This window comes from Diabrotica undecimpunctata, chromosome 1 (genome assembly GCF_040954645.1).
Source record: "Diabrotica undecimpunctata isolate CICGRU chromosome 1, icDiaUnde3, whole genome shotgun sequence".
Taxonomy (NCBI): domain Eukaryota; kingdom Metazoa; phylum Arthropoda; class Insecta; order Coleoptera; family Chrysomelidae; genus Diabrotica; species Diabrotica undecimpunctata.
The window spans coordinates 196166899-196189784 of NC_092803.1; the positions used below are offsets into that span (position 1 = coordinate 196166899).

Here is a 22886-nt window from a genome sequence, read left to right on the forward strand (position 1 = left end):
GTGGAGAGTTGGGTCTTGTAGTGTTAAAAATATCCTCAATATTTCAGAGTGATTCATCGATTACTTTAGAAGTTATTTAAATTTTTTATCCCACATAACTTTCTTTTGCAATAATCTAAGTTAGAAAAATATAAACTTACAATGATTCTAAGGGTACCACAAGCAAGAGTAGAGTTATAGCAAAAGAAGTTTAAAAAGTAAAAAAAAAACATAATCCACATCTACGACGCAGTGTTATTAGTGGACATTGTAAAAATATTGCAATTGTTTGGCTTATAAACAATTTTGAATAACTTTTTTGCTATTGCTCAGGAAAAAATTATTTTTTCTTATTCGAAAAACTGTGATTTTTTCACAATTAAAAAAAAACGTCAAAATCAACATCAACAAGAACCGGAGATATAGGTTATAGCACGAGTTTGAAGTTGATATTTCATTTTTTGATAGTACGGATTTTAAAGTTCCCCTCCACTACTCCAAGCTAACCGAATTGGAGTTCCACATTTTGAAGCTTTGTAAACGACTACGCAAGACAATGTGGCATACCCTACACAGAGATTTTTAAATGTTCATGTTAAATTCGATTGTACACGAAAGAAAAACTTCGACGACAAATCCCAGACCACAACCGACAGGAGATCCACGGAATCACCGTTGGATCCTTAATGTAGTATTGCTGTCTAGAATGCTAAAAAATGACAAATTTTTAACAATTTTTTTTTGTATCTTATCGATTATATATGACAATCGTATTTTTTTATATTATTATACAACTTATGAAGATTACAAAAATTATTTTTTTTCATTGTGTCTGTATTTTAAAGATGGGGCCAAACATTTTACGTTCAAAAAATTACTGCTCCATGGCGGACAGTTAATCTCGGGAAAAGCAAATCTGAGAAGGGTTTTAAAAAAGAAGTGCCCGTACGTGATAGTTTACCAGAAAAATTAAAAATTTTGTAAAAAAAAAACAAAATTGCGGACATTAGAAAAAATTGTGCAAAATGGATCTTTTTTTGGAAACGAAATTTTTTTTTGGTCAAATTGCAGTAAATAATCATAGAGAGAACCCAAACAAACAAAATCCATAAAGGTTTATTAAAATCGACGGGCTAGGTCCGGAGATTAACTGTGGGCCAGATTTAAAAATGTAGTTTCTTTTTCAAAATCTTTGATCTCTGTGATAGTTTACCACAATTTGACCAAACAAATAAATATAAAATTTGTATGACTGAAAAAAGACCAAAAAAGGTCAATTTTTGAACAATTTTTTCAAATGTCCGCCATTTTGTTTTTTTTTATGAATTTTTATTTTTCTGATAAACTATCACGTAAGGGTTCTTTTTTTAAAACCCTTCTCGAATTTTATATTTCAGATTTGCCGTTCCAGAGATTAAGTTCCACTGTGCGCCATGGGGCAAGGGGCAGTATTTTTTGGACCAAAAGTGTTTGGCACCATCTTTAAAATACAGGAACATTGAAAAAAAAATGTTCAAAAATTAAAATTAAATTGAATTAAATTTAAATTGTGACTTATTCCCAATAAAAATAGTAATTGTATTATATAAAAAAGTTTGATTGCCATGTATAATAGGTAACCATCATTTTTTAGCATTCTAGGCGGTAATAGTACCGTAAGTGAATGGACAAAGACATAATATGATAAATATATGTGAGTAATATTTTCTATCTCTTTGGACGGTACCCAACTCACGTTAATTTACTTACAGACTGTTTACTTATTACTCTGTGTATAGAATAGATTGTAAATGTAATATAAATTTAAAAAAAAATAAAAAAAAATACATTATACAGTTTAACAGATACGAATTAAAAATTTAAATTGAATATAACGTGAATATTTACAAATCTCTGGGTGGGATACGAAACAGCAATATTTTCCAAACTTTTTACATTAAAATCTTTCAAATCTTTTGGGTATTCCAAATGCCGCTAATTGAAATAAACAAATCAGCCATCTATTTAAAAAAAAGGAACTACCTTCGTGCCTCATTTGTCGTAGCACAATTTATTTAACTTGTGAAAAAATGCCAGCTTTACCAATATAAAACAAATAATTTTTCCCCGAGCAATAGTAATAAAGTCATACAAATTTTTTATAGCCCTTAGATTTGATCACATCACCAGGGACATTTTGAAACGGCTTACCAATATTATCAATGCCGATTTACGAATGAGATACCTACCTAAGTTATGGAAAGCAGCAGAAGTTATAATCCAAATCAGGTAAACATTTTCAAGAAGTTACCTCGTTTCGGTCCATATCCTTGTTGCCTTTTATATCAAAACTCTGAATGAAAAAATACTGAAGAGATTAAAGCCTATAATACAACATAAAGACTTGGATTTGGAGAAAAACACAAAACCTTCCAAAAGGTGAATAGAATCGCAAATTTAATTTAAAAGGCACTAAAGAAAAGAAAGAAGTATGTTCGGCTGTCTTCGTAGACGTAACCAAGGTTTTGTATAAAGTATGGCACAAAGGCCTAAAACATAAGTTAAAATTGTTACTACCACGCTAGTATAGTAGTTTTTATATAAATCCTATTTAACTGAGATCTTTCAGAATAAAGCAAGAAGATGCTTATTCCGATCTAAGAGAAATTAGGGCAGGAGTACCACAAGGTAGCGTGTGAGATTCTGATTTTTGCAGAAAAAATAGTGTGACCACTTCAATAATAACAATTGACTTACCCATGCTGTAAAATAGCAATAAATAGAAAAAAAAGGGAGGAAACAAGTGTTCTTATTCAATGTTTTTAAATATCGTAATGCTGTTGCAATCAAGTTTTGGCATAACTACCCACTTCTTTACAAAACACATCCACCTAGATATTGCCATCAAAAATTAAAATATCCACCCCTTAAAGAACGTTTAACGAGATATGGTTTTGAGCTGGAGCAGCTGACACATTCTTATCCTACACAAAGAACTATACCTCCCTGGATTACCAATTCTCCCTCTATTGACATCCAAGCCGGCCTATCCAAAGAGTACCACAAATCCTATAATGATTAACAAGCTATACCAAGAACGGATATCAGAATACACTGGCTATAACAAGATTTTTACTGATGCATCAATTTTTTATACTAGGAAATACTGAATATGCAATTCGTATCCCTCAATTCTGCAGCATTTTTACGAGAGAAGCAATCGTCATTTTAAAGGCATTAGATGTATGTAAGAGTTATGCAAGCTCAAACTTTCTCCTTAATACTGACTCTTTATCTGTTACCACCTACAAAACAGACATGCAAAGGTTAAATTTCTTTGGGTACCGTCGCACACAAGTATCACAGAAAATGAAAAAGTGGATAAATTTGCACAGAAAGCTGTTACTGACGAACAAACTGAAATAATGACAACAATTCCATTCAGTGATATCCAGCTCAATATTAAACGCATTGTGTAAAAAATTGGCAACAAATGTGGAATTCTAGTACGGCTAAACTTAAAAATGTTAAAACTACAATTAACACTAAACTGCAATTTCCAGAAAATAGAAGGCAACGGGTGATTATAAACCGATTAAGAATTGGACATACAGCGTTAACTCACCACAGCATCTTAACAAAAGAGCTACCGCCTGAATATTCCTACTGTGAATGTCCAATAACAACTGTCCAGCATATATTGATTAAATGCCCTCTTCATTCCTACGAAACGGCCATCAACAACATACCAGAAGAAGCAAATAAACTTATTCCTTAAGGATATACGTTTATTACATAAAATTTAATATATATATATATATATATATATATATATATATATATATATATATATATATATATATATATATATATATATATATTATTATTATTATTATGTAATTTATAATTTATTATTTGTGTAGTAATACAATTTGTGGTAATTTAATTTGTAATTAGTATATTTTGTTACTGTAAAATTCTGTAAAACCCATTAATAACCTTTAATGGTTGATGCGGCAATTCTAAATAGATAAAAAAAATAAATAAATAAAAAAAAATTTTGCCATATTGGAATTTTTTAACTTTTTTAAAATTCTCTTGATAAAAGAATTCTCCTTTTGCTTATGGTACCCGTGTAATCATTTTAAGTTCATTTTTTTCTGACTTATATTACTTCAAAAACAAAAGTTGCTAACAATTTAAATAACTTTTAAACTAAGCGATGAATCACCCTGAAATTTTAAAGATAATTTTAACATTACAATACCCAACTTTCCACGCAATATCACGGTTGTATTCATGTTTCCAATAGTTATTAACATTTATTGAAAATTAAGTATGTTTAGAATTTTTACAGTTTATATGCAACAAATTAGTAAATCAACATTCATAAATCGCCGTTTTAAATGTGTTTTATCAGACAGTTACCTGAAATTTCGGTTTTTCTGGTAGACGGAGATACTTAAAAGGGTGCATTTTTGGGTTTAAACTGTTAAAAATTTTAAAAATCAACCGAACCCACTGCAAGTCATACAGGTTTTAGTTATTGAGGTCCATAAAACTCAAAAAAATTGTCAGATACGTAGCCGGGTCAAAGTCCTCAATAGGGTACTCTTTTACCTTACTTCTCTGTACTATCAATTAAAAAAAAAGCGTATGATATTTTGAAAATACGATTTAGTCCATGATACTGCGTTATGTGCTTGTTACCGATTTCAGAAGTGAAATAAAACGATAGTGGGATATTATTTGAAATATATTTTTTTAAAATAATACATTTTGTCGATCTTACATTTTAGTAAACATTCAGTCAACATTTTATCACAAAATATTTTTAACATTCGAATAAATTTTGATTTTTAAAAGTACCCTGTGTCTTTAGTACGAAATATTAAAAAATAAGTGTTATTTTTTTGGATATATTATTCGAAAAAACAGTAAAAAATATATAAAAAAGAACATTTGCTGCATTTTTGAATACCAGCGAAATGATCTTCTATAAAAATGTATATAAAAAGTATAGCTTACATACATAAGGAAAAAGTAATAAAAAATATATAAAAATACATATAAAGCACATAAACGTCACAGTTATTGTTTAACAATGTATATTTTCGCGTCGATATAGTTTATCGTCTCCTGTTCTTCCGCTATTTATAAGTCAAGCATATTTGGGAAGCTGGCGAAAGAAGGAAAATATATGTATGTTTCACTTAAAAAATATATATACCTGTCACCATTCTTGGATGTAAATTACGGTTAGTATACAAAAAAATGTCATGTATAGGTTAAAACAAATGGAGAATTTTAAAAAATACAATTCGAATTTATTTTTTTTGCATTACTTTGTATAATAATTGTAAAATAATGGATTTTCATCAAGTATCGGTCTTCTCGGTTCGATATTTCAGACAAATGGCCGCTTCAGCATAATTGGAATAGGCATTGTAATGTAATGTTTTGTATATTAAAAAATCGAATGAAACACTTTCTTTATAAAACAAGCGCCTTCTCCTTATTTCCTGATTTTATCTAAATTGCCTATTTCATCTTATTAGACGTGCCTGCTCCAGATTTAAGTCAGGAATGGCCTATGCTTCGGTTTCCTTCTCATGATTTATTTCAAGCATTTCTCATAATTTCTTTTTTTTTTTTAATCTCGTTAATTTATCCATTCCACTCTTATTGCCAGTTGAATTGGTATTTTCAGAAACAACATGAGTCAATTTGACTCAGTCATGCCGTGGTTGACATTTGACAATTGACAGTTGACAGTTGACATGAGTTATCTTGGTTTTAGCGGCTATTGTGGTTTGTGGCTCATTCGCATGGACCTGTGAATTACCATAAGAAAGAGTCCAAGGGAATCAAATCTCATGATCTCGGTTTACCTTTAACGATTTTACCATATCTTTGGTGAATCATGTCCGATCGTCTTTTTTCTGCTTCTTATATTAGAATTTATGTTATTTCATAAATTCTTGATAAAGTAAAAACCTATTTTTCAAAACCTGCATTTATTTGTACTATTTTTATCATTTCTAACTTTATTTAAATTAAACCACGTAATATAAAAAATATAAGAGAATGGCGACAGGTATCGAATGACAAAAAGAGCAGCAAAACTATCACTTACCTAACCACGGACGGTGTATCTCGAGTGGGATCATGGTGTGGTGTATTTGGGAAAGAACTGTGGCCACCAGTAAAGCCTGGAATCTGCGTCACTAGCTGTGGCCGTACGTAACCATTGTTGGCCGATGGAGGGTTATCTGGAAAATTTATACACCGACTTTACAAAATTTCAGTAACAAAATTTTCAACTGCTATATGGCTTAATTTAATAACAGAAATTAAAAAAAAAAAAACGAACTGTCCCAAGCTTAATTTGACCAATTCATTCACCAGTGGTATTACAGCTCGTTATGAGCCAAAGCCTTCTTCAGAACAATCTTCCATTCGCCCCTGTCTCTGGCAACTCTTCTCCATGCTTGATCATCCTCTATGTTATCTTGATACCTAAGTTTTGGTTTTCCTCTGGCTCGTCTTTCCACTGGTCCTCTTAGGTCGAAAATTTTTCTGATCGTTGCATCTTCATCTCGCCTAATTACATGTCCTATCCATCGAAGGCGTGCTAATTTAATACATTTTACAACGTCAGGTTCCCCAAAACTTCTGTATAACTCAAAGTTGTAGCGCCTACGCCACAAACCCTGTTCTTGGACTCCTCCATATATTTTCCTTAGAATTTTTCTCTCGAAACGTTTCAGCAATTCTTGGTCGTTCTGTGTAAGTGACCACGTTTCTGACCCATATGTTAACACCGGCCTTATTAGTGTTTTACATATGGTAACTTTAATTTTTCTGGGTAGTTTTGGGCCCATCTGTTTCCTCAAGACATAATAGCACTTATTGGCAAGCACTATTCTTCTTTCAATTTCTTCGCTGACATTGTTGTCTTCGGTCAGCAGCGAGCCCAAGTAAACGAAGGTGTCCACACCTTCCAGTTCCAGATCATCAATTAATAGTCTAGGTATCTGGTTGTCTGATCTAGTACAATACATATACTTGGTTTTCTGTGCGTTTATTTTTAATCCCATTCTCTGTGCGGACGCCCGTGGTGATCGAAATGCTTCGATCAGAGATTCTGTAGACCTAGCAATAATGTCTATGCCATCTGCATATCCGACCACTTGTACAGATTTATTAAAGATGGTGCCATTCGTATTAATATGGCACTCTCGAATTACTTTTTCTAGTGCAAGGTTAAATAAGAGACACGACCGTCCATCTTCCTGTCTCAGTCCATTTTTACAATGGAAGGGTCTTGAAAAGTCGTTTTGGATTCTGACTACACTCTCTACGCCTGTGAGTGTAAGTTCCGTTAGTTAAACAAGATGAAGCGGCATTTGAAATTCCACCATAGCCTGTAGAAGTTTTTGTCTGTTCACTGAGTCGTATGCGGCTTTGAAATCCACGAATATGTGGCGGGTGTCGACTCCGAACTCAAGCGTTTTCTCAAGAATCTGCCTGACTGTGAAGATTTGATCCGTTGTTGATTTATTGGGTCGGAAACCGCACTGGTAGTTTCCAACTATTTGTTCAGCATAGGGGATCAATATTCTGTACACTAGGTCTGACAATACTTTATATGCCACATTAAGTAGGGTGATGCCTCTATAATTATCACACACCATCCTATTTCCCTTCTTGTGAAGAGGGTGCATTACACCTAATTTCCAGTCCGCGGGCGTTTCCTTCCGTTGCCAGATTTCGGTTACTAATTTATGCATGTGTTTAAAAAGGGTGTCACCACCATTTTTAGAGTTCGGCAGGAAGATTGTCCAAACCGGGGGCTTTGTTATTTTTCAGTTTTGAAATGGCTTCTCTAATTTCTTCTTCGGTGGGGGGGCGGCTCTTGAGCGTTTTCATCCATTTCAGGCAAAGAAATTTCTATTTGGTCTTCTTCACGACTGTCGCTAAGCAGTTCTTCAAAATGATTCACCCACCTGTTTAGTATCTGTTCTTTGTCACTAATTATGAAACCATATCTGTCTTTACATGCTGTTATTCTGGGTTTGACCAGTATCAACCTAGTTTTCTTACCAGCCAACTGCATGAGTGTCTTTCAGCCTATGAACCAAGGAGTCATAAGAAGTTTAAAGTGCCATTATAGGAAACAGCTGTTGAAAAGGATTTTTTGTATGGATAATGGGGAACCCGTGAACATTACCATCCTTGATGCAGTTCAGTTTTTAGACAATGCGTGGAGTGAGGTTACGTCAGTGACAATTTGAAAGTGCTTTCGTCAAGCTAAATTGACTGTAGTTTCCCTTAACGTTCAGAATGTTGACGAGGATGACGAAATGCATTTGTCAGAGTGGATACAAAAATTTAATGTAAACCAGAGAGAGTTTGGGACTGATCTTGGCTCCTACATTTCAGTACACGATCAGGTAAAAACATTTCAAGTTTTAAGTGATAAAGAAATTGTGGAGAAAGTTCAAAATGTGGGTTTTTACTCTACCCTTCAATGACGCTATAACCAAGTTGCTCTGTATATAAACCACGATCCTTTAATTCTTCTTGCTACACAGTTATTCGTTAAAAAAAAACTTGTACATGTTGCTTACCTTGATATGGTGTGTAATATTTTCCAAAGGGAATTTCTTTGGATATATCTGGATACAAATAAACCAGATGATTTAAATCTGCTATGCGGTCGGCAAGTGACCTAATGGCAAAATCTTTGGATGTGAAAGGTTGTAAACTGAAAACTTCGCCAGTATCTAAAAATATAAATACAAATTTTAATAAAAGTAAAGATTTTTATTTAGTTAATAAGAAACATAATTGACAAAAAACTTACCAGAAATCCATGCGATCGTTATACCTCCTAACTCACTATCCGAAAACCTTAATAAAAATGTGCCACATACACACGAAGAGAGCATCTCCTCCGCTTGCCTCTTTCTGACAAAGCCCATGATGGCACTGGAAGAAAATACAAGTTTAATATGGTTTTGAAACTTTTTTTATAGTATTTCTATATCTTCTGTATTAAATGTGAATAAATCATATTTTTAAAACATGTTATATTTGACGTTTCATCTTAATAAGAATTATATTCTTTTGTGACTCCTGAATGGGGTCCTGGCTTTAGCGAAGCCGAAAATACTCTTTTCAGCTCGAATGTTGAAACGCACCGTTTGGACATTAGATTACCAGTATTTGCGTAGTTTTTTGTAAGCGATATCCGTGTGAATTGTAGTCGATAATTATTAATGTATTAGAATTTATATAATACTTCTGATTTAGTGTTTGTTTGGGAGTGAAAATAAAAATAGTTAAACCACGTTTGATTCACTTAATCCCTGAATCCAAAGTATCGTAAAAAACGTTACAATATATATTTTGGAACAATAAACATTTCAGCTTCATGAAGATAGAATATAGTCCCATCAGAGTAGTTAAAATTAGAGGTTTTATAAATCATATGTTATTTCGTAAACCTATTTTGTCAACATATTTCCACCTAGGGAATGATTCTATATTGTATTTGGAGAACAATTTCCAATGTGGAAAATTAAATGTCAAATATTAACGTATTTTCAATTAAAACCGTGTTTTACTGTCATTAAATATAGTAGATAACAAGTTAATCGATATAATCAAGGATAAACAATAATGCTTACCCATCAACCCATGGTCCTCTTAGATGTTCCCTAGTAAGTTTCATGATGGCGTAAAACCATTCCCAGAACGTAAAATTCCGTTCACTCAATGGTTCTTTGCAAAACTGTGACCAGCTTAGCATAGAATTCGTCGATTCGTTGTAATTCCCTCTGAAGGCTTTTTCTGCCAAAAATCGTAAGTTGTCCTCCGTTAGTCCCCTTCCGGTGGCGGCTCTAAATTTAAGGGATAATGTTTCTGCTACTTTATTCCATGACACCTAGAATATAAAATTAACAGTCATAATGAAGGATTCAATTCCAACTTAATTCTCAAAATTTCGCAATAATATTTACTGTAATTACTATTTAAATGGGAATAAGCCACAATTAAAGGTAAAAGTACGTTTATTGACGTTTCAATTTCCACTTCGGAAGTCGTTCTCAAAATACAAACATTAGTAAATTAAACAAATTTGTTTTTTTGTTGAACAAAACACTTGTTTGATTTCCACTTCGGAAATCGTTCTCAAAATACAAACATTAGTAAATTAAACAAATTTTGTTTTTTTGTTGAACAAAAAAACAAAATTTGTTTAATTTACTAATGTTTGTATTTTGAGAACGATTTCCGAAGTGGAAATTGAAACGTCAATAAACGTACTTTAACCTTTAATTGTGGCTTATTCCCATTTAAATAGTAATTACGTTAAAATGCCACAAGAATCAAATCAAATAAAACAAAGTATTAGAATGTAGATTTTTTTCCACTTTATATATCATATAAATTGAAATAAGATCTTTATTATTTAATAAACACTTTCAAGAATTGAGTTTTAGAATTTCGAACGAGAAAGCAAAATCTAAATGTCTATTTATATAATATTAACCCACTTAAGATTCAACGTTGAAGAATATTGCATTTGAATTAAATCAATGAAAACAGGCGATAGGCCTGGGAAAGAGAGGTTTTGGAACAGAAAAGAGGAACATTTCTTTTTACTTTCTATTTAGGTGTCGGAAAGCGACCTCGATCTAGAGATTTTGGTCCTGGAACATTCGTTCGCCCACCAGAAGTAAGGGGAGAGGAGTTGGAAGTTTTTGTGTGGAACTACTACGATTTTCTTAACTTCTGGTTAATCTCTTGTTATCAAGATGATCAAACATGTCGAGTTGACAGTGTCCTTCCGTTCAATGGTTTTTTATGGCAGCTTTAGTATGGAACCTCTGCCAGTTATTAGTCATTAGATGAACCGGTATGAACTACAATCAAAGTTATAATAGCAGTATGTACCAGGGAAAAAAACTTTTACTAAGAATAAAGGCGTTTATTATATACGAAAATGTTTATTTAATCTTGTATTGGTGGCTGTCCTCTGTAGATATTGGCAAACACGTTGATCCGCTGAATAAATTAATGGACAGCGGGCAATTTCGCCCACTATTTCATATTATTCAATCACGTTCTTTTTTTTTCTAAGTTCTCGAGTTCATTTGCTTTATCTAATGCTTTACAAAATCAACTGGATTAGTTGAATGTCACAGGACACTTACTATCAGTTCTTTTACTGCGTTTTTCTTGTTCTTAACGGCATGCTTAAGCCATTTTTTAAGCAGAAAATAGACACATGGAACTAAATATGGCAAATACAATGTGTGGTCGATTAATGCAGTGTAATTTTGTCTTTGAAACGTGCGTTTTTCTTGTTCTCTGTTGTTTTCTCATTTTTCTTTTAAGAATCTTTCTTTCGCTCAAAACTCCTGATAAGCAGCCTTTTTTTAACTGTTTTATATCATCCAAAACGTAGTTTTGCTCAAAATTTTTAAAATATTGTGAAGTTTCTGCTTCGGTTTCATCGTTCGTTGCAAACGGCGTGCACAAGCAAACATTAGTAAATTTGTAATTGTATTTTGAGAACGATTTCCGAAGTGGAAATTGAAACCGTATTGAATAACCGTATTTTAACCTTTAATTGTGGCTTATTCCCATTTAAATAGTAATTAATTTAAAATGCCACAAGAATATAGCTTCAGAACAATAGCAATTTTTTTGTAGCAAAAAATAGTCACATGGAGCGAAATCTGACAAATACAATGGGTTGTCGATTAATATATTGTAATGTTGTCTTCGCAAAGTGTGTTTTCGTGCGTTTTTCTTGATATCCCTTGTTTTTCTCATTTTTCTTTTAAGAATCTTCCTTTCCTCAAAACTCCTGATTAACGGCTGTTTTATATCATCCAAAAAGTAATTTTGCTCGAAATTCTTAAAATATTGTAAAGTTTCTGCTACGGTTTCATCGTCCGTTGCAAACTGCATACACAAGCAATTTTTGGTAGCAAAAGTAGTCACATGGAACTAAATCTGGCAAATACAATGGATAGTCGATTAATGTAATGTAATGTCTTCGCAATGTGTGTTTTCGTGCGTTTTTCTTGTTCTGTGTTGTTTTTCTCATTTTTCTTTGAAGAATCTTCATTTTGCTTAAAACTCCTGATAAGCGACCTTTTTTCAACTGTTTTATATCATCCAAAAAGTGATTTTGCTCGAACTTCTTAAAATATTGTGAAGTTTCTGCTACGTTTTCATTGTCCGTTGGACGGCGTACACAAGAAATTTTTTTGTAACAAAAAATAGTCACATGGAACTAAATCTGGCAAATACAATGGATAGTCAATTAATGTAGTGTAATTTTTTCTCCGTTACGAGCGTTTTCCCCGTTTTTCTGGTTCTCTGTTGTTTTTCTCATTTTTTTAAGAATCTCCCTTTCCCTCAAAACTGATGATGCCTTTTCTCAACTGTTTTATATCTTCCGAAAAGTAAAAAATTGTGAAATGGCTGCCACAGTTTCATCGTTTATTGCAACGGCGTGCACTAGCCATTTTTTTATACAGAAAATAGTCAAACGGAACTAAATCTGGCAAATACAATGAGCGGTCGATTAATGTAGTTTAATTTTGTCTTCGCAACGTCCACCCTCCGAGCGAATGTGTTATCGAGATATAAAAGAACTTTATTCAATATAAACCATAACGTTTTTCTTTAAATCGGTTAGAAGCACTAAAATCTACAAGCAAATTTTTGCTGAACCGAACAATGAAGTAGTCAATGCCATTAACATTTTTCGCATACTATAGAATAGTTGCCATCTGTCTGTTTTTTCATATTCATATAATTATTGTCTGATGCTATTTACAATCTCATTTGACAAATTTGTACAAATTTATAGACTCTGCTATTGTAACGGCGGAAAATTATCTTTTCAATGTTAGTAGTTAAAGGAGAATAACGACACATCTTTACTCGACGAAGTCTACGTTTGATCTCCTTAAACTACTTACCACTGAGAAGAACATCCTCCACCATTATTACACATCGATACTTTTCTTGTTTAATCCGTCTGTTTGTGCGTCCGAAACCAAAAATTGCAACGGATACAGAAAAACTGACGACGCATTTAGATGCAGCATTAAACATGTGGTGAAATTATGAAACCTAGAGTTTTTCTTCTGGAACCGTGAAAACTAGAAAAAACCTGGTTTCCCCATAAACTATGACAGCTAGAGAAATTTTAATAATGGATTCAACATCTAAATGAAACCACTAAATGTTATACTTTACTTCCGATGATAACGATTTTGACTTTTGAGTGAAAATATTGATTTCTTTACAATGAAACAAAGGATCTTATTTACTACGAAAAATTTACTTTTGGTTTCTAGTTTATAAATAAAAACTGTGTTACTCATTTTGATTCATTAACTTTCGTAAAAGTTAATATTGTCGGGCCATTTTAATTTTAACACTTTCGCTGCAGAAGCAGCCATATGGACTTTTATGCAGCGAAAGTGTTAATAATCTTTCAATAAAGATGAATGAAACTTACTTTCTCAGGTACAGCAAACGGTACGCGTCCTGGTTCACTGAAAGCATTATCCCAAGTGACTGTTGCCCAAGCGTGTGGTTCCTGGTTGCCGTGCACAATTACTACAACCGGCAAACTCAGTGTCCACACCTGGAACATCAACTCTCCTCCTCCGACACTAAATTGTGACTGGAATAGTAGAGAGAATTTTTCGTCCATTACACTCTCAGTTCCTTAAAAAAATATGAAATTATGTGTTAGATATAGCTGAGACATCAATATGACGGTTAAAATTAAATCTCTTATGACAAAATATTATTCCTTTATGAAATACAAGGTTTTCAGTTAATCAAGCGATATAAAACCTCGGAACCAGACGGAACCTAAGATGACGAACCACGCAAAGAAAAGGAAAACGAGACGGAAAAATAAGCCCACAATCAGATTAGCAACATGGAACATTACATCTTTCAACAACAAAGACCAAGAGATAATAGAAGAACTGATAAATAAAAACATACACATTTGTGCAATCCAAGAAACCAAGAAGAAAGATAAAGGCCAAAGAGACTATAACCAATATTTTCTAGCATACAGTGGAGTGAAGAAAAAAGAACGAGCACGAGCAGGCGTAGGTATACTTGTTCATAAAAAATTTAAAGACAACATAAATAACTGCCGTTATATCTCCGAAAGAATAATACATATCGATCATCCGGAAGAAGAGGGTTACATCTCGAAAAATGTTAATTTTTGTTTTTTTATCTCAATGTACCTAAAATGTACTGTAGTTTTAAGAGAAAGAAGGGTACAAGTGAGTTTGCACGTAAACGCCACGAGATGGAAGTTGTAACTATACTGAATTTACATAGATGGCGCTACGATTCGCAAGAACAAGGTTCCATTTTAGTTTGTTACTGACTTTGACAGTGTGTGCTTCAAGTTTGTTCACCAAGAAGGTTACATTTTGTGATATAACGAGAATCCGTGTACGCTGAAGATTAAAAAGAGGTGCATTTTGTGATGTAACCATTTGAATTAAGAGTAAGTAGACATTAAGTTTTATTTAAGGATAAAGGTGACAATTCGAAATGGAACAAAACATGTAATTACATTCCGCTTCAAGAGGGTTACATCTGTAAATGTAACTTTCTTAAATGCACTAATTGTAAGGATTATTGTTTGTTTTTTTTTTATTTTAATTATATAGGTATTTATATATTTATAGGTCTCTCCAGACTTTAAATTTTTCTTTTTAGATTTGCAAGATAAAAATACCCTATCATCGTCAAAATTATCATCAGATTCGTTATCAGATTCATTGTCAGATTATGAGTCATCTTCATGCCATAATTCCAGATCCCGTTCGTCCAAAGCTTCTAGAAATGATCCTTTTTACCACCAGGTAGTAAAGTCACCAGGACCAGACGGACTAACCGATCGAGATTCTAAAACACGGAGGAGAAAGTATAGCCCTAGAGATGAGAAAACTTATACAAAAACTAATATTGCACTGCAAGATACCAGATGCATGAAGAAACAGCATAATGATAACAAAAGGAGATAAAGAAGACCCCAACAATTATAGATGTATAAATCTATTGAACACCGCACTTAAGCTTACCACAAAAGTTCTAACCAACAAAATCAATAAACTAACAACTTTATCAGATGAACAACAAGAATTCAGATCCAGAAGATCCTGCGTAGACGACATATTTGTACTAAGACAACTCACAGAAAAGGCCATCGAGTACAATAAACCAGCATATCTATGTTTTATAGACCTGGCTTTCGATTGCATCCAAGTCGAAGACGTCTTACACCTACTATATAAAAGAAACACACCAATCAATATTATACAAACCATCGAAAACATCTACTTCCATAATCGAATACAGGCAAAGATAAATGTAAAACTAACACAGTGTATACCAGTACAAAGCGGAGTAAGACAGGGTGACTCGTTAAGCCCACTTCTCATTAATATAATAATGGACGAAATAATACAAGCAGTACGTAAAGGTCATGGTTACAGAATGGGAAACAAAGAAATCCAAATACAAAATTTAAGCCTACATACAAGAAGGAAGAAGAAGAAGCTACACAATATCATAAGACATGGGTGGAATTGGGGAAAGACTTCGATTAAATCGTCATATTATTTTGAAATATAATTTACAATTAATCGCGTCAAAATATTTACAGATATTAACGAAACACACAGAATAAGTTAGAATATGAATAAAAGTATGTGTTTAAATTTCTTGGGTAAAAAAGATCTTACCTTTCTTCTCGGCTCTCTTGATCTTCTTCAGTTGCATATTTCTAAAACTAACTGAAAGCTGTCTGGAGTTTTGTTGGTATTCCATTGTACCAGTATTATTTAAAATTTCTCCCGAACTCTCACCGCTTTTGCCTAATTTGTCATTTTTTAACAGCATATTCGCTTGCGATTCCGATATGATTGTAACTTTTACTTGCGGAGGGGTCATATGAACGTTCAGTTTTCCACCGACAAGGAGTCGAACGGTAGCCGTAAATCTAGAAACAAAATTTAAATCTATATAACATTTTATCGGTGAGTATTTTATTAAAAATTTGTAAAATATTTATTTTTTGGACAAATAACACTTTTTATAAGATGGACACTAACAAATTAAAATATACCACTATATAGATGATCGATATAAAATTTATTTATACTAATTAACCTCAACCTAAAACCGGACACTAAAGTAAATCAACGTGAAGATAGGCACGGTTTTAGTGACGCCAATCCAAAGGAGTATATATAACTGTATGAGAAAATAAAATTGTTGCTTTTAATATTTTCCTTACAATTTCATTATATTTTTATTTCATTTTAATTTGATTAATTGTTTAATCATTTATAAGATTTAAAATAATAAAAGGTAAAACGTTAACGAATTTTAAAACCAAAAAGTTTTGTTATAGCTGTAGCGTTGTGTTGGCAAAAATCTCATCTTGATTGATATAAAATTTATTTATAATAACAAATTAACCTCAAATCTAAAACCGGACACGTGTATGCGTCTATATTATTTGCGTGTATTAAAGTAAATAAACGTGAAGATAGGCACGGTTTTAGTGACGTCAATCCAAAGGAGTATAATCTACAGTTGAATCCATGGTTCTTTACCCGTGCGTCATTAAGAGTCACAACTAAATTTTAATCTCAAACTTAAATAGGCAGCAATTTACATACCGTGTATTTGTTTTCATAACTTGAGGTGGTTGTTTTTCGATGATAAAAGTCGAGGTAACTAGCGTTGACAGCAACTGTGTAAACTCCTGGACTAGATGTGGTAGCACATCAGCTACTACAGGTGGATCTACCATTTGTATTCTCTGCTTCAACCTTTCAACCTCTTTAGTCTGTTGTCGATTGAGCCAGATTAATTCAGCCAAACTTTCACACCTACAAAATTGATTTTTGTATAAGATATTACAAATAATTTAAAAATTAAACAAAGTATCTCACCATTCTTGTATAGAGTCTAAAGTACTATTGAAATGTGCTCCATTTCCAGCTAATTGCTGATCTCGTTTCCATTTAATAAGTTCCTCGTCTAAAACATGCGTTTGTAGCTGGGCCAGTAATTGAAAAGTTTCTTTTAATTTGTCACCTAACGCTAACCTCAACTGCAATAAAGCTGCTAGCTTTTGGTTGAGATTTGCTTCTAGTAATTCTTTTTGTTTTTGGAGCTTTGAAGCATTATTGGTTGGTATCTGAGCGTTGGGTTGCGTAGTCATCTGTTGCAAATGTGCTAAAACATATTTGTTTATCTTAACCCTTAATCGGTAACGTACAGTCTATGAGACTAATTAGATTTAAAATTTCTCACGAACTTAAAACGCGACTTTATCTATTGCTCGAGTAATTAATATTATCTGATTTTCACAATAATTATTCTGTTTTTGAACTACAAGTATATTTAGTTTCAATTTAGTCTGTGGGACTGCACGATTCCGTTTATGTGACAAAATATTTTATTTAATATTTTGTATGTTATAATGAAAAATAACTTCAGAAAATAGTAATTGGTATATGAACATGATAGTAACAAGGAATTGTTAGAAAACTGTGAAAGCGGAATTGATAATAGAGAAGTTATTTCAAGACATGAAAAAAGTCGTTTTAGATAGTGTACAAAAAAAACGTAATATAATAATTATAAAAGCTCCCATTTTAAAATCAAGAGCCCAAAATTGTGTAAATAAAGTTAACATATTAAATGATTTTGTAGAAAGTTAAGTAAGATTCCTCCAAATTCACATTATCTCTGTATTAGGCCGAATATTCAAACAATCTTCGTACAAAAAATAGAGAGATATTAATTAATGCCTCAAGATTATCTCAAAGTTTTAACTCACCTGTAATTTTTTGACATTCATGATACTGTAGAGCAAAAGACTCCAATTCTTGTTCCATTTTCCTTAAGTCTTCTGCTGTGCTCTACAGACAAATAAAAAAAAATTAAATTTTTATCGAGTACAAAAAGAATAAATTTGAGAACTTTGAAGAAGACTTCTGTAAAAATAACACTTAAAAAACTTAAAACATTCTTAAACTCTTAAAAAATTACTACAGCTTAAACTACAGCATCAGCAACAGAACACTTGCTAGAAGTTCTTCTTCTTCTTCTTCCTCTTTATAAGCAATTCTGCTTGTTCATTGGCGGATTAATACCTTTATGGAAGGTTGTGACTCCATATTTTGCGCGATCGTCCGGTACTTCTTCTGCCGATTAGTGACTTATCTCTTACTATTTTGACGACACGGGTCTCCTCCATTCTGCTTATGTGGTTATTCCCTATGTTGTGTCCATTCATTTATACTCTCATATCTGCAGTTTCCAGTAACCTTTGTTTTGTGGCTGTGTCGGGTCTTGTTTCTGAGGCATATGTCATTATTGGTCTGACAGTGGCTTTATAAATTCTTGACTTCATCTCAGTGTCAATGAATCTGTTTCGCCATATATTGTTATTAAGACATCCTGCTAGTCTATTTGCTTTTTGTACTTGATCTCTCACTTCTTTGTCTGGTCTCCATAGCTAGACAGTGTAATTCCTAGGTATTTTATTTCCATTACTTGTTCAATACTGATGTCATTAATTTCTATTTTACATCTGGTTGGTTCTTTTCTGATTACTACTGTTTTAGTTTTCTGAGATGAGGTTGTCACATTAAATTCTTTTGCTCTTATGTTAAATCTGTGGACCAGTCTTTGCAGACTATCTTCGTCTTGGGCTATCAATATTGCGTCGTCTGTGTAACAGAGTATTTTGATTTCTTTGTTTCCCATTCTGTATCCTTTTCCTTTGTTAACGGTTTTGATGATTTCATCCATGATCAAATTGAAGAGCATGGGGCTCAATGAATCCCCTTGTCTTATTCCGCTGCCTATTTCTATAGATTCTGTGAGTTGTCCATCTAATCTGACTTAAATTTTGTTGTTTTGGTAGATGTTATCGATAGTTTTTAATAGGGGAACTTCTCTATGAAGAAAAGATAGATTACATCTTTGAGTCTTACTCTGTTGCTAGGAGTTGAGCAATAAATTTGTACTAAAGAAGTATAATTTAGGTTATGGTAGATCTGGGCAGCGCCCAGTTGTACGTACTTCAGACACTTTTAGGATCTCCTAAAGCAGGTTCATTGTATCATCCCTATACTAGGCCCATAAGTAACTTGTCTTCGATGTTGCCACCAGAGCTCTCCCAGCAGTTCCGAACTTTAGTAACCTTGTGGCCGTACATCAGTATGACAACTTATCAGGCAACGCAAAATTTGAGGAAAGCGAAATGTGGGAAGACGAAGAATATCCTTGTTTAAGAACTTAAGGGAATGGTTTAAATGCAGTAGTGTAGGAGTATTTAGAGTGGCAGTCAACAAGGTCCACATAGCCATGATGAATTTTAACCTTCGATAGAAGATGGAATTTGAAGAAGAAGAAGGTCTAACAGAAAGCCCACAAGTTAGGGATAACTCTCTTCATTCAGCTCGGTTGCATAAAGGCTGAATCCAGTATCTGCCACTAGGATCTCATAGGTCAGTGCCGGGGTTTCCTCCTCATCAGGTAGACGGCACCGTTGTTCCATTCTACTCTTCTCTGTGTCGGATAGTGTTTCTGTCGCGTATGGCATGATTGGTCTGATGACTGTTGAGGTAATTGCGGGGTGGATCGAGTAGGCCCGTGATTACAATAGCCAGTCTCAAGCCGGGATAAAAAACGGAGGGTAATTGGCAAGGTTAGCAACCTACCAATCGAAAAACAAATACTGTTCAAAGAAACAATGTGAAGCATTGATACCAGATTGATATGCAGATCGAACCACGAACGACAACATTAGACAACATTAATACCGCTATTTAATTTAAACAGAAATCCTTTAAAAACGACAACCATACATAACGGCTATTAGGAATGTGAAAAGTAAGACTTCCGTATTGAATATTTTCTAATTATCGGTGAAACTAGATGTAGTTGCCTAGGTGCTGACTTAAAACTCCAAATATTCCTCGAGTATGATTTCGCTCATACCACAAAATCCATGAAATGAACTATAGTAATTTACAGTCGAATTTTAGTGGTCAATAGTCAGCAAAAAATTATAAATTGTGTCAGTCTGTTTTAAGCATATTATCGTCTTGATTTTTCTCTCTAATCATAATCTGTGTTTATGTAATCATAATGGTGATAAGGAAAAAAACGTTTAAACGAGGCAAATCAAGAAGGTGATATACTTTTAGACAGACTTTACCTAAGATTCTGTAACTTAATTTACTCATACCTGCGTCCTACTTCTTAGTACGTTGACTTTTTGTAAGACTTCAGCGCCGCTGTTCGATATCATCAGATTCGGTAAACCGGTAAGGTTGTCCACGCCCGCAGCTTGAACCAGTCTCATCTCAGCTGCTAGACAGTTTCGAATGTGGGTGAAAAGTTGGATGGGACACGAGCTAAAAACGAGATATTTTAATTACAGATTGGATTTATTTATCTTGTTTCTTTTTGGAAGGAACTATCACCGACAACAATAAAACCCAGTACCTTCTGCCCGATTATATACACAGGCAAGAAAGATATCAACAAAAATAGCCAAACACGTAAAAAAGAAAGGAATAACACCAGTCTTCAGAACAAACAACAACGTAGGCAAATATATTAAGAACAACAAGAGAAAAAAAACCATTTACAAAGTGGTGTACACAAACTTAACTGCCCAAAAACTTACATCGGTCAAACTGGTAGAACTTTTAACAAACGGAAAGCCGGGCACAAAAGGGCTTTCAATAATGGAAAAACTGATTATTACTGATGATTTATTAGAATCTATGGAAATTAAATAAGATCACGAATTGAAAAAGCGCGAAACGCGTTCAACAATATGAAAAAGTGGTTCACAAGCAAAATCTCAATGGAACTAAAATTAAGACTGGTCAAGTGTTATGTCTTCCCGGTCTTGTTCTATGGAGCAGAGGCATGGACCACAACGGAAGCCACCCTGAAGAAACTAGAATCCTTTGAGCTGTGGATATATCGCCGTATTCTTCGGATATCCTGGACAGACCACATCACTAACGTAGAAGTAATGCAGAGAATAGGCAAAAGCAAAGAAATAATCTTCACCGTAAAGAAACGGAAGCTTGAGTACTTCGGACATGTCATGAGGCATACTAAGTACCGGCTGCTACAGTTAATAGTCCAAGGAAGAATCGACAGTAGGAGGGGACCGGGAAGAAGACGACACTCATGGATGCATAACCTGCGACAATGGTTCGGACTAACATCGACCGAACTGTTCAGAGGTGCCGTAAACAAAGTCAAAATAGCCTTGTTAATAGCCAACGTCCGAAACGGATAGGGCAAAGGAAGAAGAAGAATGGAAATTAATCAATTAAAAAATACATACATAATTCTGAATGACCAACTTGAGACAAGTTCTCCCCTCCTCAACTTATTCAGTTAAAGACTATAAAATGTAAACGCATGGCAAAAATAGATCACTCGAGAAGGCACTCTGCCGAAACAGCTGTAGTGATAATAAACTATAATAAATTTTGTAGAAGTTTTGAAAACAAAAGGTTTCAGTGTTTTATTGTTAGAATTCTAAGAAAATATTGATTAGCACTGCACTCACTCCGTTAATACACCACCGAAAAAGGGGAATCATAACAATTGCAACAATTTTGTGTACATCTCCCATTACTTATTATTTACCAAAAAACAAATGGTTGAAACAAATGGTTCACACTGTATTCAATTAAAAAGGGTGATTTATCAAAACATTACAGAGGAATTTTTATGTAGATAATCTCACATTTCAAGATAAAAATTCTTTTAAAATGAGTGCTGATATGAACAAATTGTTTATATATTAATGTAAGATGTACACTTTTATGTATCGCCTAGGCAGGTAATAAAATAAACACAAAAATATGTAGTAATCTTAAGTTATAATCAGCATAATATATAAAAATATCGGCATTTCTTTATAATTTAAAAATAACCTGAGAATTGTGTAAAAAGTGGGGAAATGTGAACTGTTTCAGAATCGCTACCAGTAATGCTAGACAAAATAAAAATATGTTTAAGATGCAACTTTTTCTTGCATGTTTACAAATAATACTAGGTAGATTTTCGATAGGTAGATTGTCTTATTCATAAGCAAACACATTTATTTTTAAATATAGTTTTCTTTTCGCTCGATACACTTGATAAACCGCCTTTCCAACGTTGTTACTCCTTAAGGAAAGTAATTTTATTCGAACTCCTTTACTATAATGTGAAGTTTCTGATAAAACTTAAACTTAAAGTTTAGAAACAGAAAATAGTCAAACGGAGCTGAATCCGGGAATACGGTGGGTGGTAGATTAATCTGGAATCCAATTAGCATAATTTTGCCTGTACAACAGTCACATTGTAAGTGAATGCCTCATCTTGATGGAAAAGATTTTTGCGAGACAAACCAGGACATTTTTCCTCAAATTGGAATGAAAACGGTCGAATACAGATCCACGGCATACGCTAGTTATTGCAGTTATTAATGTGAATAATGCCTTTCGCATTAAAAAAAAAACAGTAGCTATCACACTTTAGGACACTGAATTGTCGGAAACCTTTATAAAATAAGTAAATGATGATATTTACATATACAAAGATGCATCAGCCTCTTATATTTAGACACGGCGAATGGTTTCTTGTTACATACAAAGTTTTTTTAAAAAAATTATCTAAGTAACTTTTGAAGTGGGTCTTTCACATCTTGATTTAGACGTTCAATTTTTTTCAGGATTTTTCCACTAGTGAATACTTTGGTTTGGATTATAAATGTATTCCTTTTACGTTTTTTCTTCTATATGATG

At 33.3% G+C, this 22886-nt stretch overlaps 1 protein-coding gene across 2 annotated transcripts in view; it reads right to left on the minus strand.

Annotated features, from left to right (window-relative positions):
• LOC140432820 (signal transducer and activator of transcription 5B-like) overlaps positions 1-22886 on the minus strand; it is a 63263-nt gene that overhangs the window by 22286 nt on the left and 18091 nt on the right. Inside the window, exons 4-14 of one of the 2 annotated variants that reach the window (XM_072520943.1) lie at positions 20312-20480; positions 17891-17972; positions 16998-17283; positions 16722-16934; positions 15780-16036; positions 13514-13725; positions 9654-9910; positions 8828-8952; positions 8592-8747; positions 6095-6230; positions 4720-5137 (exon numbers count right to left, since the gene is read on the minus strand). In XM_072520943.1, coding sequence (XP_072377044.1) covers positions 5113-5137; positions 6095-6230; positions 8592-8747; positions 8828-8952; positions 9654-9910; positions 13514-13725; positions 15780-16036; positions 16722-16934; positions 16998-17283; positions 17891-17972; positions 20312-20480 — 1918 coding nt within the window. In that variant the 3' untranslated portion in view covers positions 4720-5112. Of the gene's footprint in view, positions 1-4719; positions 5138-6094; positions 6231-8591; positions 8748-8827; positions 8953-9653; positions 9911-13513; positions 13726-15779; positions 16037-16721; positions 16935-16997; positions 17284-17890; positions 17973-20311; positions 20481-22886 lie in introns of those variants that run through there. The other variant, XM_072520942.1, reaches the window with a different exon arrangement.